The 15683-nt window shown below is 40.6% G+C and overlaps 2 protein-coding genes across 2 annotated transcripts; one reads left to right on the plus strand and one right to left on the minus strand.

The window, feature by feature from the left end:
• Positions 1-10477: 10477 nt before the first annotated feature.
• On the minus strand, positions 10478-14851 carry SARC_02595 (hypothetical protein; the record flags this gene model as incomplete). Its single annotated transcript, XM_014303646.1, has 8 exons — positions 14623-14851; positions 12754-12944; positions 12466-12530; positions 11729-11976; positions 11336-11467; positions 10932-11051; positions 10679-10743; positions 10478-10532 (listed from the first exon to the last, which is right to left on the minus strand). The coding sequence occupies exons 1-8, from the start codon at positions 14731-14733 to the stop codon at positions 10478-10480; spliced, it is 987 nt and encodes a 328-aa protein (XP_014159121.1). The 5' UTR covers positions 14734-14851.
• Positions 14852-15331: 480 nt separating this feature from the next.
• SARC_02596 (hypothetical protein) lies at positions 15332-15606 on the plus strand (the record flags this gene model as incomplete). The annotated part of the gene is made up of 2 exons (XM_014303647.1): positions 15332-15514; positions 15556-15606. 2 exons carry the CDS (start codon positions 15332-15334, stop codon positions 15604-15606), a joined length of 234 nt encoding a protein of 77 aa, XP_014159122.1.
• Between the last annotated feature and the right edge of the window lie 77 nt (positions 15607-15683).

Raw genomic sequence — 15683 nt, forward strand, 5'->3', positions numbered from 1 at the left:
TATACCCACCACTTAACGATGAATTGCGGACAGAAGGAGGAGTCGAGTTTCGCCACATCATTACACACCGTACTAATGATGATACAGGGAAGTTGGAATACTTGGTGAGATGGCGCAAAGGCGACCCGACGTGGGAAACAGCGGAGGCTTTGGACGATGCCAACGATATCGCGGCCTACCACAAGGCCTCGCAGAAACGTAGATGTAAACGCCAACGTACCCAGACCTAACCTTTATCTTAGTAACATGACTACTCAGTAGGACGGTGCACTCGAGCCGTGGTAGCCCTCTAGCTCTCAAAGGTTAAATGCCAGCACACCGCTCTAGCCCTTAAAGGATAAATGCCAGCACACTGCTCTAGCTCTCAGAGGATAAATGCCAGCAACCAACTTACTATGGGTATTCCTTATAATCTCTAAAACTGGCACACTTCTATTCGGTAAGTGAATCAGTTTGGGGGGGATGTGGTCGGAATACACTAGGTAGAGTTAAACTTAGGTTTATGAGAGTTTATTACAGTTTATTACAGTTTATTACAGTTTATCAGAATGTTCCGATGAACTTAGCTTTTGCCGATTGCTAGAATCAGAACATGACTCATGACTCATAATTAGAGGAGTCATGATTTTTACGATTACTAATAAAAGAACAACGTCTCCCTCTCTATTGAGGGAGAACGTTGAGATACAGTTATCTTAGCGTACACTTACTACAAGGCAAGGCTCGTCGCCAATACTACTATCGACATATAAGGGGAGAACTTTCCACCACGGACCGGGACAAGCCATCCCATGATAGCTTTACCCATTGCCGCGAACACACCCCAATCCGCCTTTATGCCATGTAGCAACCAACACGATACTGTTCAAATTGCTTGACTATCGCACTGGTGGATGTCTCTGTCCTGTGTGCCCTAGAGATAAGACTTTTACGTCCAGCCACTTTGTATGTATCAGTTCTCTAATAAGGCGTATTCTGGTGGGCCCTCGGCATGGTTACCACGGCATATGGACTTTCCACGAACATCTCAGGAGCTTCCTTCTCCATGTATAACAGGCGCCAATTTATCCCCATTCAGTACTAGTCGATACATTGATGTTCCCCATACCCCATCTCATTCTTTCTTCTGGTACCAACTTCCCGCTATGGCTAGCCAGGATATTCTAAATACATCAGTTGTGTGGTGTGGTATCGGACAGCCCCCAACTTCGCTCCGAAACAGAATTGCGGATGACAACCTCACCCTCCTTGGTATCACGTTCAAAATATCTCAGGCCGACTCAGCCCATATTACCACTACAAGTGTCGGCCAGCTTTATTCCTCGCAATGGCACACCCGTTTTAGTTTTCATCCAATGGTATAAGTATTCTGTATCCATCGCCGCGAACTAACGCACCGTGTGTCTTCCATTGTTGCATCACTCGCCCCGAGCTTCTCGTGGCAGTTCGAAAATCTCAACTTTCCTTCAATTTTCCCAGAGCCTCTCCAACGAATATGAAGCCTGATGTACATGTAGACATAAAAACTTTATCTAAATTGAAATAAATAATACTATCCCTAACATACTTGTTGGCTAGTCACTTGGGAAACTCACTCATTTTGAGTAGTTTTCTATTTCTGGATCTGAATTTTATCCCCTTCATGAGATCTAATTAGAGTTAACTCACTCATAAAGCCACTGAATACAATACACTTATCGTGATCACTCTTATCACAGTTTTTATATAGCATTATTGTATAGCTCTAATAAGCATTGATTACCTCTGGTATCAATCTCTTGGGTTGTTGGGTGTGAACTGCGTTTCTGAGTTTGTGGAAATCTCGTATGTCAATGGGTCCATCCGCCATTGGTGCACATAGTTTGTCTATTAATATGCCTGTGATTACGCATTGCTCTCGTATATGTTCTTGTCAATGGACACGTCGAACTTACTCATTGATGGGTCGTATACTCCCTGGTGTGGACTCGTTGTCCAACTGCATCGCTCCTTCTGTCTCCATTACATGGAGTGGAGTTGCTTGATGATGATTGACATACTGGCATTGTGCGTGCTTGTTCTGGCCGAGTTCTGGTTGTACGGCTTATATTTCTTCTTGTGTGTGTGCGACTCGGGCTCACTCGTGTCTATACTCTTCCGTGCTGCTCGTGCCCTTTAGTAGGGAGCAGAAGTCATTGACTGTTCTGTGTGTTGAATATTCATTGTAGTACCAGGGTTCATGTTTACGTGGTCTGCATGTGTTGTATTAATCTGTCAAATTCTAGCTTTATGTTGGCCTTCGTTGTGGTGTCAGTGTAGGAGCAGCGTGTCGTTCCCTAGGCTTGATTAGCTCGCACTGACCTTTTCCTTTATATGGAGTGCTTATGGTTTTAACTATTAAACGTAGGTTTTATGTATGTTTATTTGGTGACTTCTTGTAAACTGGGTTGACTACTTGTCAACTTTGATTTGAGATTTCCAGTTTTGGTATCGCAGATGTGTCGCATGTCTAGGTACCGAACTTCAGTGTGTACGAAAGTTTGTGTTGTTTCTCACATATATATTTTTGAATAGTACCGAACTGTTTGTCTGTGTTACTTCCATGTATTTTGGATGTGTTTGTCGGTACCTTTCTTAATATTAAAGTCTAGTTCTCGAGCTCTGTCTTTATTACATATTACTCTTATATATGTATGTGGCGTGTTTGGTTGCTGCATCCTTGTATGCGTCATGCATGTGCTGTTGCTATAATTATAAGTTGTTCATTCAAAGGAACTATCTTGTTGTTACCTACTTCATGCGCGCGCATGTGTGTATGCGTTTAGTTGTTGTGGCATCCATGGATTTTAGATGTTTCTTGTACATACGTCTTATTCTGGTGCCTCGATGAAGTTTCGAGGGCGTGTGCTTGTTTGTCTGTATGTGATGTCGACCTCGACCTCTGCATGTTTTCCTTAATTGTTGGTAATGTATAAACTTGTACTTGCTTCTGAATACGTATATGTGTTCCATGACATGTGTCTATAGACATGTTGTACTTGTCGCAAGATGAATGGCAGTTAATGGATGGTATTTGTTAAAATGTGATTGCTACATCTATGTCGTGTCACATTAATGTGCTGTATTTGTGAATACCTCCCTCTTGAAGCCGTATTCTTTGAGACGAAATGTATAGTGGTATATTAAATTTGATGGTCAACCATCTATGGATTTTAGATGAATAATATTTGTGTCGGTCAAATTTTGAGTTTGCTGTTGTATACTTTGTTACCCATGCATGTGAGTATATACTAGGCGTATATGTATTTATAAATGATGTGTAAGTTGTACGTGTATCATCACCATCTATGAAGTTTAGATGGGCGATATTTGTGTGAACATGTGATACCCTTCTTCCTCACGTAATTTTAACAACTGTGATATGCCTGCTTCGTCTCTTATTTTCCGGATACATTGTTACACTAATAAATAGAATATCTATACTTCTTCCCTCTGTATGTTGGCAAATTGTCCCTATCTGTCCAGACATTCAGGTCAGTGTAGTTTGTGACATAAAATTTTATCAACCTGACAATTGTACATAGTGTGTTTATCCATAGATACACAATTTATATGTTTTTCTACGTTGGGCTATTTGCCACTTACTTGGTATTATTTCATTTTATCTTTGAAGTTAAAATAGGTGTAGTAATACTTGTTTGTTATAGGCTTACATGCGTAAAACTCGCTTCAGCAATGCACATCTCTTTTAAACCGTGTACAATTCGCAGTCTTTTACACCATAATTGATTACCATAATTATTCTTTGTCCCGTTATACATTACTTGCTTTATAAGACTTCGTGCGTTGAACTATGATTATTCTTTACAATTATGCGTTACTTCTATTCTTCAATTATACCTCCCTTGTATGCTAAGGCATGTGTTCACGAGGTGGATTTGTGTAGGCTGGCGCATTCCAGGAGCCTGTATACCGGATACATTAAATAATTTTCAAGTATTCAGATATTCCATTCGCTACCTGTACTTGCACTAGCTGTGCCGAACTGTCAACTGTTTTAGCACTTGCATTTCAGTGTGCCAACCTTGTTGTATGGTGTTATTACAGGTAACACTTTTGCAAAATCTTAGCGCCCCGACGTTGATGAACTTATCACAGGTAACACTTTTCACATCGGTTTACACGGGTATACCTAGGGTTGCTTACCTTCTGAGCTACCTGGTTAGTGGTGACACTTACCGTTGCATAACAACACAAGCACTTGTTGAATTATATTGGGGTACCTTTTGAGTGACCTTTGGTCTCTTTTCTCGTCTCTCGTAGAGGAGGCCTTTCTTCTTCTTCGTTTCTAGCAGTGTCCTCTTCCTCGTGAGAGAGCCTTCTGCTTGATGAAACCTTCTTCCTCTGTGATTATTGGCTGTATCCCAAATTCTTATGATGTATGTTCTAGTTTAGATATATTATTTGCTAGAGTTGGTCAATTCTCTGTCCTTCCTCTGTTTTAGCCAGGACGTTATTTTAGCAGAGATTAATGACTTAATGTGGTAAGGATATTGTTAAAAATGTACAGTTTGAGAGTGGCTGAAAGATACGACCAAAGGAACAAAAGACCTCTTCTTATGTTCGAATCTCTCAGCTAGATAAACATCCTAGGCTGAAGGACTCGCATTGTCTTTATTTGTGTTTGATGTTTCGACACTAGACTCATTCTTTTTTGAGTGTATCTCTAACATTCGGGGATCCCGGTATCATCTACAGGTAGTACCGCTATATTCCTGATACATGACTATAATATCAGGTATGTTGTATCCGGACCGCAAAACTCAGCATTTGATAATCCAGCGGTTTTGGTTTTTAAATTGGCTTTTTTAATAATTTGGTCCCTAGATGCTACAGGTCGGCACCCAGAGAAATGTAAACATTTTCTCGCGAAGTGTGCGGACTTTGCTGGGACCGGAGGTGACTAAAAAAACATGTGTAACCGGATCTTGGCACTGAAACAAAAAGATGCACCTCAAGACGAGCGTGTCATTCTTGATGTACGGGTTAACGGGCATGAAAAACAAGTGTTGTTGGATCCGGGCTCGCACATTTCACGTATATCATCACGTTTTGGTAGAATAACGGATGTAACTCGTACTGCTGAACCGCGTCAGATTATAACTTGATAGTAGGTATGGAAGACTGGTTGTCGCTAGGTATAACTATTACTGGCATACCTACCAACATCGACCCACAGAAGGATCAGTCGCATGACAGCTTACTGAAGTCTGTATATAAGCCTTCGCGGACTGTGGGTGGGATACATATTACCTCAATTCACAAATAAACTTAAGGATCTGATCTTCGAAAATGACGAGATCAAGATTACAGACTGGGCTAAGTTCCGATTCAATAACGGATATATGAGCTTAGACCTTACCAAGGTAGAATTTTCGAAGTTGAAATGTCCGACGCAAAACTACGTAGCTTGGCGTCACGAACAGCTAGTCAGAGAACAAGTTAAGGCCTGGTTGGAGGATGGAGTAACTACAGTCAACTACGAACCCACCCCAGTAAATCTTGCACTCTTGGCTGCTGTAGACCAGTTCAACTCAGATGGGACACTGGATAAATTTCGAGCGTGTTTGGATATGAGCCCAATCAATGCGATCATTCCAACACAAATTTTTCTCCTACTGAGAATAAACAAATTGCTGAGGCGAATATAAAGAGCTGAGATCTCATCCACCATCAATTTGAATTTAAGCTACCACCAGATGAAGATATACAAGCCGAATAGGAAGTAGTTCACGTCTATCTGGGATGGGCAACAACTTTCGTTTACGGGGGCACCACTTGGTTAGCACATGATACCAACATACTTCCAACAGATCATGCAGGATTTTTTTTCAAGACATGGATAGCGTACAAGTATACATTGACGACATCGTCGTATTTACGAAGACCAAAGAGGGACATGGCAAAGATGTACGCAAGGTCTTAGTCAGATTAAAAAATAAGATCAACAGCAAGAAGTGTCAAATTGATGTTTACGAGATTCAGCTGTTGGGCTACCGGGTCTCCGGTGAAGGGATCATGATTGATCCCGGAATAACCAGATTGAAGAATATCTATCACTGGCAAGAACGTGAACATCGCGTGCGGTTTTGTCAACTTTCTATCGGTTGAGCTCCACATTTAGCGAGTTAGCTTAAGCATTTTGGACACCTGAGATGTCACAAAGGTAAAATTAGGAGCTTTTTGGACAAAGAAGTGTGATGATGCCTTTAAGCAGCTCAAAACAGTCGTCACACAAGCACCAGTAACTCAGCCACCACAGGACTGTATACCGTTCATAATAACTACAGTCGCGTCAGACATGGCACTTGGCGGCGTACTGTGTTATCAAATGATTGATGAGAAACCGAGATACGTGCAGTTCTTCAGTAGGGCTATGAACTCATCACAGATCAACTACCTAAACAACAAGAGGTTTTAGCTATTGTGACTGCACTCGCTCATTTTAAGGACTACTTGCATGATACACACTTTAATGTACTATACGATCAGAAATTACTGCAACATCTAAAGAACATGAAACCAGACTCGCAGTTAGTCAGTCGGTGCATGACACAATCGCAAAATTTTCATTTGGCATAACACATATAACTGGTATACGCAATCACTTACTAAATAAATATGTTGTCACGCTCTGTATCGGACTTTAATGAGATGTTTCGGGATATACTAGCTCCGGATTGGAAGGGCAAACCTAGATGGTTTAAGATAGCAGACAATATCTATCGTCCACATACCATAGATATGCTTGCAGTTCATCGTAATGCGCAACTGCCGCGATATCGAACTTTGGAACATCCATAAGGTGATGCGTTTCACATCGACTTAACTGATGAGAAAAATCCACCGTGGTTGTTGATATCACAGTTGCTACACTATGCTCACATACAGGATGCTACCATCACGTTGTATTGTCCCTTAAGATATTCAGATAAAGGGCTCAACCAGTTGATCTCGATGATTCATTGTGAGCCAGTATATGTGGTTAGAATGTCAGATACTTTCCTTTTCCAGGGTACCCGTGCAGTCGAGAAGACGACTTGGCGATATACAATAATATAATAAAATATCGAATAGGTCTAGCTGGAACGACCAAGATGACACAATCTGAGACCTTTAAACGTAAGGTTGAAGAATCCAAGATTCCACTCTTGACACCTGGGTCTCAATCAGAGACCTAGACAACACAAGCACTTGTAGTATGCGTTTCTGATGTACGATCTGATTCCACAGAATCTAAGAGGAGCGAATCGTTAGCGAAGGCCTTTTACAAGACGATACGTTCCGACAGAGCAACTGCTTGCGAAGTCGAGAATAGGTTACTTAAACAGCTGATGAATAACTTCCCAGATGTTTACGAACATATAACCCGATCAATGAATAAACCAAACATTAGCTTCTAGCGAGATCGGACGAGAAGAGTCTTCCATAAAAGAATATTTTGGTTTTGCTACATATGAAAAAGGACAGAACCGGAATCAATCAAGCATGGTGCTAGTAGTATCATAATCGAGTTGCACGGTGCCTTGAACGAGATGAGTGAAGCTATGAATATCTTCGTAATTAAATGGATAAAGATACCAACACTGGCTCATGGAATGGATCGACAGATCTGTGTTACAGACCCCTTGCCTAGATCCATGAATAAGGACTCATGTGAAGCGTATGCCAGGTTAAAGATTGACGAAAATGAAGACTATAATATAACCGAGTGCTACCGTGAGTGTCCTACAGGTGTTTGTGAGAAATGCGTATATTGCGCAGCCTTGATGTTGACGATGACGAAAGGTGGGGACGCGAGAATCCAAATGAGCAAATGTATATCAACATGGACAATGGACTGTGTACGAGCCAGGTATGTATTATATTGTACTTTTGCGATGCATTCACTTGTCGCAATTTTGCAAGTTCACCCACTTCGGAATCATTTGTTTTATAGTTTATTAAAATGCAGCCTCAGCAATGGCAGGTGCCTACCGGCGTTGTAGCGCTGAATATCTTCATACTACTGTATATAATGGGTCATCGAGAAGCCAGCAACGCTAGCTCATCGCATGGATCAACATTATAGGCAAACCCAATCCTGCTAAGAAGAATCGCTCACAACAATACCCGAATAGCTCATCATATACCGCAGCCTGAGAATGAACTCACTCAATAAAATTTATAACAGCCACTAACATAATCTCAAACAATTCTACACGTAAACCCTTTCACAACTCAGTGACAACCACTATCAACAAGAAATGATACTATACATCCACAAAACCAGACTTCGCATAAAAAGCAACAGCCACCTATCAAGAAACTTCGAGTTAACTTGAGTGCGCATGAATCTCACAGAGCCGGTTATGAGTAATTGGACTACATACACAAGCACGAACCACTGGCATTGAAAGGTACAGATGAAGAATTGAACAAATTGAGGCTCAAGCACTGGTGGCTTATAAACGACGTCTAGACGAGGAAGAAATTATTGATGACATAGACTCTCAAAGCTAAATAAATGCTATAAGATCCTTTTCTTTTATCTACCTGTGTTCATATAAAATGTGTCTATTGATTAACATCTCTACGACCATTGCAAAATATAATTGGTAAGATATAAGCATACTTCCACTGCTATGCAAAAGAAATGTAGGTTTACCAACCTTACCTCTCGTGAAAGCACGACGAAGATATTCACTCGCCGATTGACACGTTCTATATGCATTCGTACCCCTGCTATATTTTTCAGGGTCACATTTTGAATGCTTGTGAATTGCCCGACTGCTAGCAACCGTGGCGGTATATTGCATGTCATAATTTCCGGTAGTAGTTTTTCAATTTCAAATTCTCTATCGCCCATAACAGAACATCTTCTGGGTTATTTGTCAAACAATCCTTTATACATGCCTGTGCCAGCTACAGGTCACTGATGCGGCCAGGATACAAAGGTGATTCATAAGCACAATGACCTGCTACTGACATAGCCACTAATTGTTTGGCTACACTGTGCTGTTTATATTTACTACTTGAAGCTGTTTGGAATGATTAATATCACCAATTTCTATGAAAATTATATTGCATCTACTAGAATGGCAAGACCTGAATATTCCTCCCGAAAACAAAGAAACCGCAAACCATCTGTTATATCTGAACGTAGTCGATGCATAGGGTCGTACGCTGGATGTGCAAAGAAAGAAAGTAGGGCTTAATTCATATCCCGTAATATATTTCAACTGGATGTGTGCATTCGATTCCGAACATATGCCCTACAACCTGTACCTCTTCATCATGTCTGACTTTGACGAACCACATTAGAAGTGCATCATCAAATGACTTTGTGCGTGCTCCTGGATATTAATAGATGAGATTACTGGATATTATCTTAAAAAAATCAGCATATTTCCGGTGAGGTTGGCAACTAGTCCGAAACATTAAGTTTGTCTCTGTTTCAATCAAAATATATTTGTGCGATAGCATAGCAACATGCAAAGTTTCACGTATTCGTTTACTAGCCGACGCACGCCGTGTTTCCATATCCCTCATTGCTAGTTCAGTCTCTGCGGCTTCCAACTGTTCTCGGAGTGTTCGTATTGTGGTGTTATCCTGTTTACGTATGCTTTCGATCGTAGCATCTCGTTTCGCGATTTTAGCGATCGAACTTGCCAATGCCTATCGCTATCCCTGAAGCTCTTGATCTTTCTCTGCACCAGATGGTATTCTGTATTTATCTGTGACGTTGCGCCGCTATTACGTGAGCCATGACGCAGTAAGGGTGCCCAGGTGCTTACAAGTGGTCTCTGTACACGTTCGCTGCTAATTCAAGTTGCGTCTGATGAGCATCCTCCTTGCGTTGATGACTTACGACGTGTGCATAATATATTTCTTCAGTCATGGGCACCGCATTAAAATAGAGTGTCTTGACCTTACCACTACAATTTAAGAACTCCTCACGTATGTGTTCTGTTTATCACATAAAAATAGTAACTTATTGTATTCAACCTCAAACCGCTGTTGCATGGTTCGTTTATTACATCGTCCTAATCGCTTCATCCAGACCATAAATCGATCTTAACGCCTATACGGGACACGCCGCCCGGGGGTTTGTGCACTAATTTCATCACTACAGTATTCTGCGTTACAACGTGTCGTACTGCGACTGAATGAGCGACCATAAGGTATGTTTGCCGCAGCCAGCTTAAAGTGTGCATACATATGTGTAGTGCACGTGTGGTAAAATTGATCATATACGACAAGTTACGCTTGGAAGCGGTTTTGGAAATTTGTTATAAAAATATATATTTCTCAGAGGTCTATTGATAACATCATCCAATACGCGCAACAGTATACGAACACATCGGAGACGGTATCCTTGAAAACTACTAATGGCACCGCTAACTTGCGAGCTAACCTTGCTTAAGTACGAACCCTTTTATTTAGTGAGAGTTTATCGCTACTTAATTTTGTAGGATCCGTAGTCCTTCTGCGGATCGTACTCCTCCCAATTGCTGGTTTAATAGAAGAAACAAGATTTTAATTAGTAGGAAGGTTGATGTGACGGAATTATAAACGAAGGACGACAAGGAGTGAGCACGTTGGTAACTCAATTGACAATGCTCAGCAACAATAAATGTCGGGAGCAAATCGCTCCTACCTTGCCGGGAAGATGTGTTTGTTTTTGTCGAACCAGCTGCGTGTGACTATTTTACCAGCGTGAGTCTGTCATTAAAGAGGGTTTTTAACAAAAAGGGGTGAGCTGAAACACAAAACACAAATGCTATTTGCGGAACAGCTGTAGTAGTATCAGGAAATAGAAAATCTTATGGGCGGATCAATGGCATCGACATAGCAACAGAACTTTCGACAGAATCGTCTCACCCACACATAGCGTATCAGATCAATACTACCTCGTCTTTCTCTACTGTGGCATCGGAAACCATACGTATATCATCGTGCACATCGAATTTGAATAGCGGCCCAGACTTCCCGCGCGCTTTATTGATGATAAATTCGTAGAAGGTAAAATGCTGCACGAAGAAGAGGCAGGCTAGATGTTAGGAAAATAGTATCCACAGTTAAACAGCACAGATCAAGCAAAACCGTTGCATTTTCCCTGGAAACATATCTGATCGAAAGCAACCTTGTGTGTACATTGATTTTGGTATTTCAATGTTCAAACCACTGCTACAATGCTTTGCATATTCTGAAGTTCAGATTTAAAAATTATGACAATTCAGTATTCGCGGATAAAAGGATACAAACATGATTTCGAACTGAGGAGTTCTACACCCAAATTCAATGTGAGACATACATGAGCAATTATTAAATCCTCTTTGATATACAGGAGGCTGTCCACAGATATCGACCGCAGATCATGAAATTCGTATCTCAACGTTTCCAGGCATTTCTCTAGAAACTTCCTGATCGAGTCACCCTTCTTGACCTACGAAGCAGTGGATTAGTGTCAGCCATCAGCGCTAAATGACGGAAACATACTGCAATATAATGAGCTTTAACAAGATCAGTGGCAAAATTATGCGAGACACACAACGTGAGAGAAGGATCGAGAGTGACATAGGGACGGTGCTTATGTACAAAGGCGTTCATGTTCGCTAAAGAACCATATATCAAATCCAGCCTAATCTGAACATTCATCAGTCTGTCAAGCACAATTTCTCATGGCATGAAACATGAGTGGCCATACCTGTACTACTCGGCGATGACCACCGCCGTCCCAGTAACTGTAAGTTATACTAATAGGTTCGTCTTGTATTTTTTTTTGTTTCTCCAGCCAAGTCTTCGCAAGTTTCTCACGAATGCCATTCTCTATATCCTCTCGTTCTTTATCGGGCAGGAATGATGTATCAACGGACGGATCCTTCTTCGCTTTCTTACTGCTCACAATAATTCGTTCTGCTGAAGCCCCCGCGAGTTCCTCGTCATCGCCATCCTCTGGGTTGATCGGTGGTGTGGGAGTACTATTAAAGCAACAGTAGGACAGCTACACAATTCCCACAAGGATACAACAACACTTAAGGGACCAAAACTTTTTGTTTTGCGCTAGGAGAGAATCTACTCGACGTGCGGATAATTGGAAATCTAAGTTGCACACACACAGAACACATGCACATGCCAAGCACACGTTTGAATACGGTGGGTTTAGAAATGCAATCTATACGATAACTTTCGATCGAACGGGTCTCATGGACCTATCGGTTTTGCCTTCATTCGATACGCCGTGCGAGACACAACACAGAAGAATTCTGATAGACTCAGAGTCGGTGGACTCGCTCACGTAAAACACAACTGCCCCGGGGAGCGCTTATATCATCTCAAAGGCACAACATAGCAAATGCAAGGCAATTCAGCGAGACATCCAGAATAGTCAAACCCACAGTATATTGAGACAGGTATCACAGGGCACACTAACTTTCAGCCTACCATCGTGGTCGAATGACAACACTGTGGTCCGCTTCTGTTCCTTTCGCCGCCTCTTCCTGTCTTCTCTGTGAACGAGGATGCAAGATAGAAGGCTCGAGACAAATCGTTTACAGTTCATAGCTCAAATATGCATAAGTCGCGAATCCGTTAGAAGCACCAGGCGTGATCGCAAGGGAGCTAGTAAATAGCAAATTGGTTCAAAGGAAGGGCTATAGTTGAAGCCATCGATAAATTAGTTCCAGCCAGGATGTTTCTATTGCATTCTAGTTGGGAATTAGTTGCGCATACTTTTTTTTCTGTGCCAATCTCTCTTTCACCTCTCTTTCTTCCCGTTCTTTCTCTGCCTCAATCCGCGCACGAGTGTTCTTGAAATCATTCAGCTTTACCAGGCCCACCGTGCTCTGTGTCATTTGCGATGCGGTCCAATCTATGGTAGACTGAAACTTCGTCTTCATGTCTTTCAACCCAGTTTTATTAGCCTGGTATTAGAAGGAGGATGCACACTTCCAAATTAGCCACGGATTTCATTAGTTCCGGGTACATCCTGGATCATATATGCCCGCCACTTTGACCATTTTCAATTGACATAATTATATATGCGTGTATGAACTATACCATAGCAGTATATGTGGTATTTTAGACAGCAGATCGGAGGCTCATTCTCTTTTAAATATAGGCACGTATCCGCAGAACGGGTAGAAGAAGTCGGTTGGCATGTTATTGTACAACACATGTGTATCCAAAAACGAATACTATATAGCTGTGCACCTTAATATGGCATACAAAAACACAGACACACACATGTATATATACACCGAAATGAGTAATTTACATATATAAGTCGATAACACACACAGACACAGACACAGACACAGACACACATATGTATATGTACACCGAAATGAGTAATTTACATATATAAGTCGATAACACACACACACACACACAGACACACATATGTATATAAACACCGAAATGAGTAATTTACATATATAAGTCGATAACACACACACACACACACACATAGACACACATATGTATATATACACCGAAATGAGTAATTTACATATATAAGTCGATAACACACAAACACACACACATATATATAATACAAACAAACAAACAAAAACACACGCACACACACATATATATACATAATACAAACAAACAAACAAAAACACACGCACAAACATATATATATACATAATACAAACAAACAAACAAAAACACACGCACACACACATATATAAACGTATACGTGAAAAACGATACATTCACACACCAATACACTCACGGGCACACATACGCACATACACATATATATAAACATAAAAATGTAAAACGGTACACAGACACAGACACACACTCACACGCACATCTATTATATATATATGTATATATATATATATGAGTAAATAAATATACATATTTGAGACACACATACACAGACACACATATATATATATATCACATACGGACATACATACATAAATAGATGAATACATAAATGCATACATACATACATATACACACACACATACATACAGACCTACAAACATATATCCATACAAACATTCATTCATACATACATACATGCATACATACATACATATATATACTTACATAATATATATATATATATATATATACCTACATACTTGCAAATATCCTAATAAAAATGAATACATTAATTCGCATGTGAGCGAGAATATACATATATATATATATATATAAATATAAATGAACATCGAACTTTTGTATTTTTACAGAAGGATACAAATAGTATTACATAGGTGCATTTCCGGCACTAACTCGATTGTCGATAGAGCATTTTCAGCACAGGCAAAGTGTCCTTCGACCCGGAAAACACCCTAGGAAGAATACAAAATCACAATTGACCGATATCTTCAGTATCTTCACGCCATATCGCATCCGTTTATCTCTAACAAGCGCATATTGTCACACACACACTAGTGCCATACCATAGTGATGACCACTCACAATCGTTAGCTAGAACCACACGCATAACAGTTGCCACACATATCTTAAAAATAACTACACACACACCTTAGTAATAATCACTCACACACCATAATGTGAAGCACACAAACCATAATCATAGCCAGTCACACAACTTAGTGATGACTGTACACATACCTTAGAAATTGTCTCGCGTTGCCTCTCCGCGTCCAGCGATGCAGCTTCGCGTCGTTTAACAAGCATCAAGGCTCTGTCGGCCTCAGAACCGGCCCCCTTATATTCCGCCATAGTTGTACGGTAAGTTTACCTTCTAAGCGTTTAGGCTATCGGTTCAATACTGTAAATGATCAATATATACAGCTTGTGTCAGGTCTGTATCTGTAACCATTTAGATATGTATTTAAATACGGCTATATATACCATCATAGCACCCACGTTTATACTTAATACTATTTACATCACATATAAAAACCTTCGGCTTCGCGCCTGCGGCATATTGTATAAACTTTTTTACTCTGTGTTTTTGTAAAAATAAAATGAAATAAAAAAAGTTTAGAAAAATTACTGTAAAATAAAATAGATGATTTCAGCTGATGTAATTAGAATAAAAATCTTAAATTTGAATATACATATTTTACGTACATACGTACGTCTAGATTGTATTAATCCCCACATACACAGGTTGATGAGATACTGCACCAAACATTTGCAGCTTGCCCAGCATTTCAACATACGAGCGTTGGTCTACGGTAATCTGTTAATACTTACTGCCTAAACATTCTTTGTATCTGAAAAGGGTATTTGGTTGTTAACGATACTTGTATTGTAATTGTACTTGAATAATACATATGGAGACGAGTGTCATTTGATTTTATTTACGCAAAGAATGGACGTATTTGATTCCGAGTCCGATCAGCAGTTGGATTTGGCAGAGAGAGAGGAGGTTCTAGGTGAACTCGAGAAGACTATCAACAACCTAGCACAACAGGTAGAAAAAGCTCCACCGGACAGTGAGAGTATATCACACTCTCACCCCGACTCCATAAATGGTGGACTATTACACAGTAATGTAAATGATGCACTCGAAGGGAGGCTATCACCTGGGGAAAGGGATGTGAGGAGAGGCAGTGGGAATGCTTCGCCTCGAATAAGCACTATTAGCAGGTTGAAGCGGAATACCAGGCTATATTTGGAGCCATGGGTCAGGGTCTGGTTGTTGATATCTGGTGTACTGTATG

This window comes from Sphaeroforma arctica (genome assembly GCF_001186125.1).
Source record: "Sphaeroforma arctica JP610 unplaced genomic scaffold supercont1.118, whole genome shotgun sequence".
NCBI lineage: Eukaryota > Ichthyosporea > Ichthyophonida > Sphaeroforma > Sphaeroforma arctica.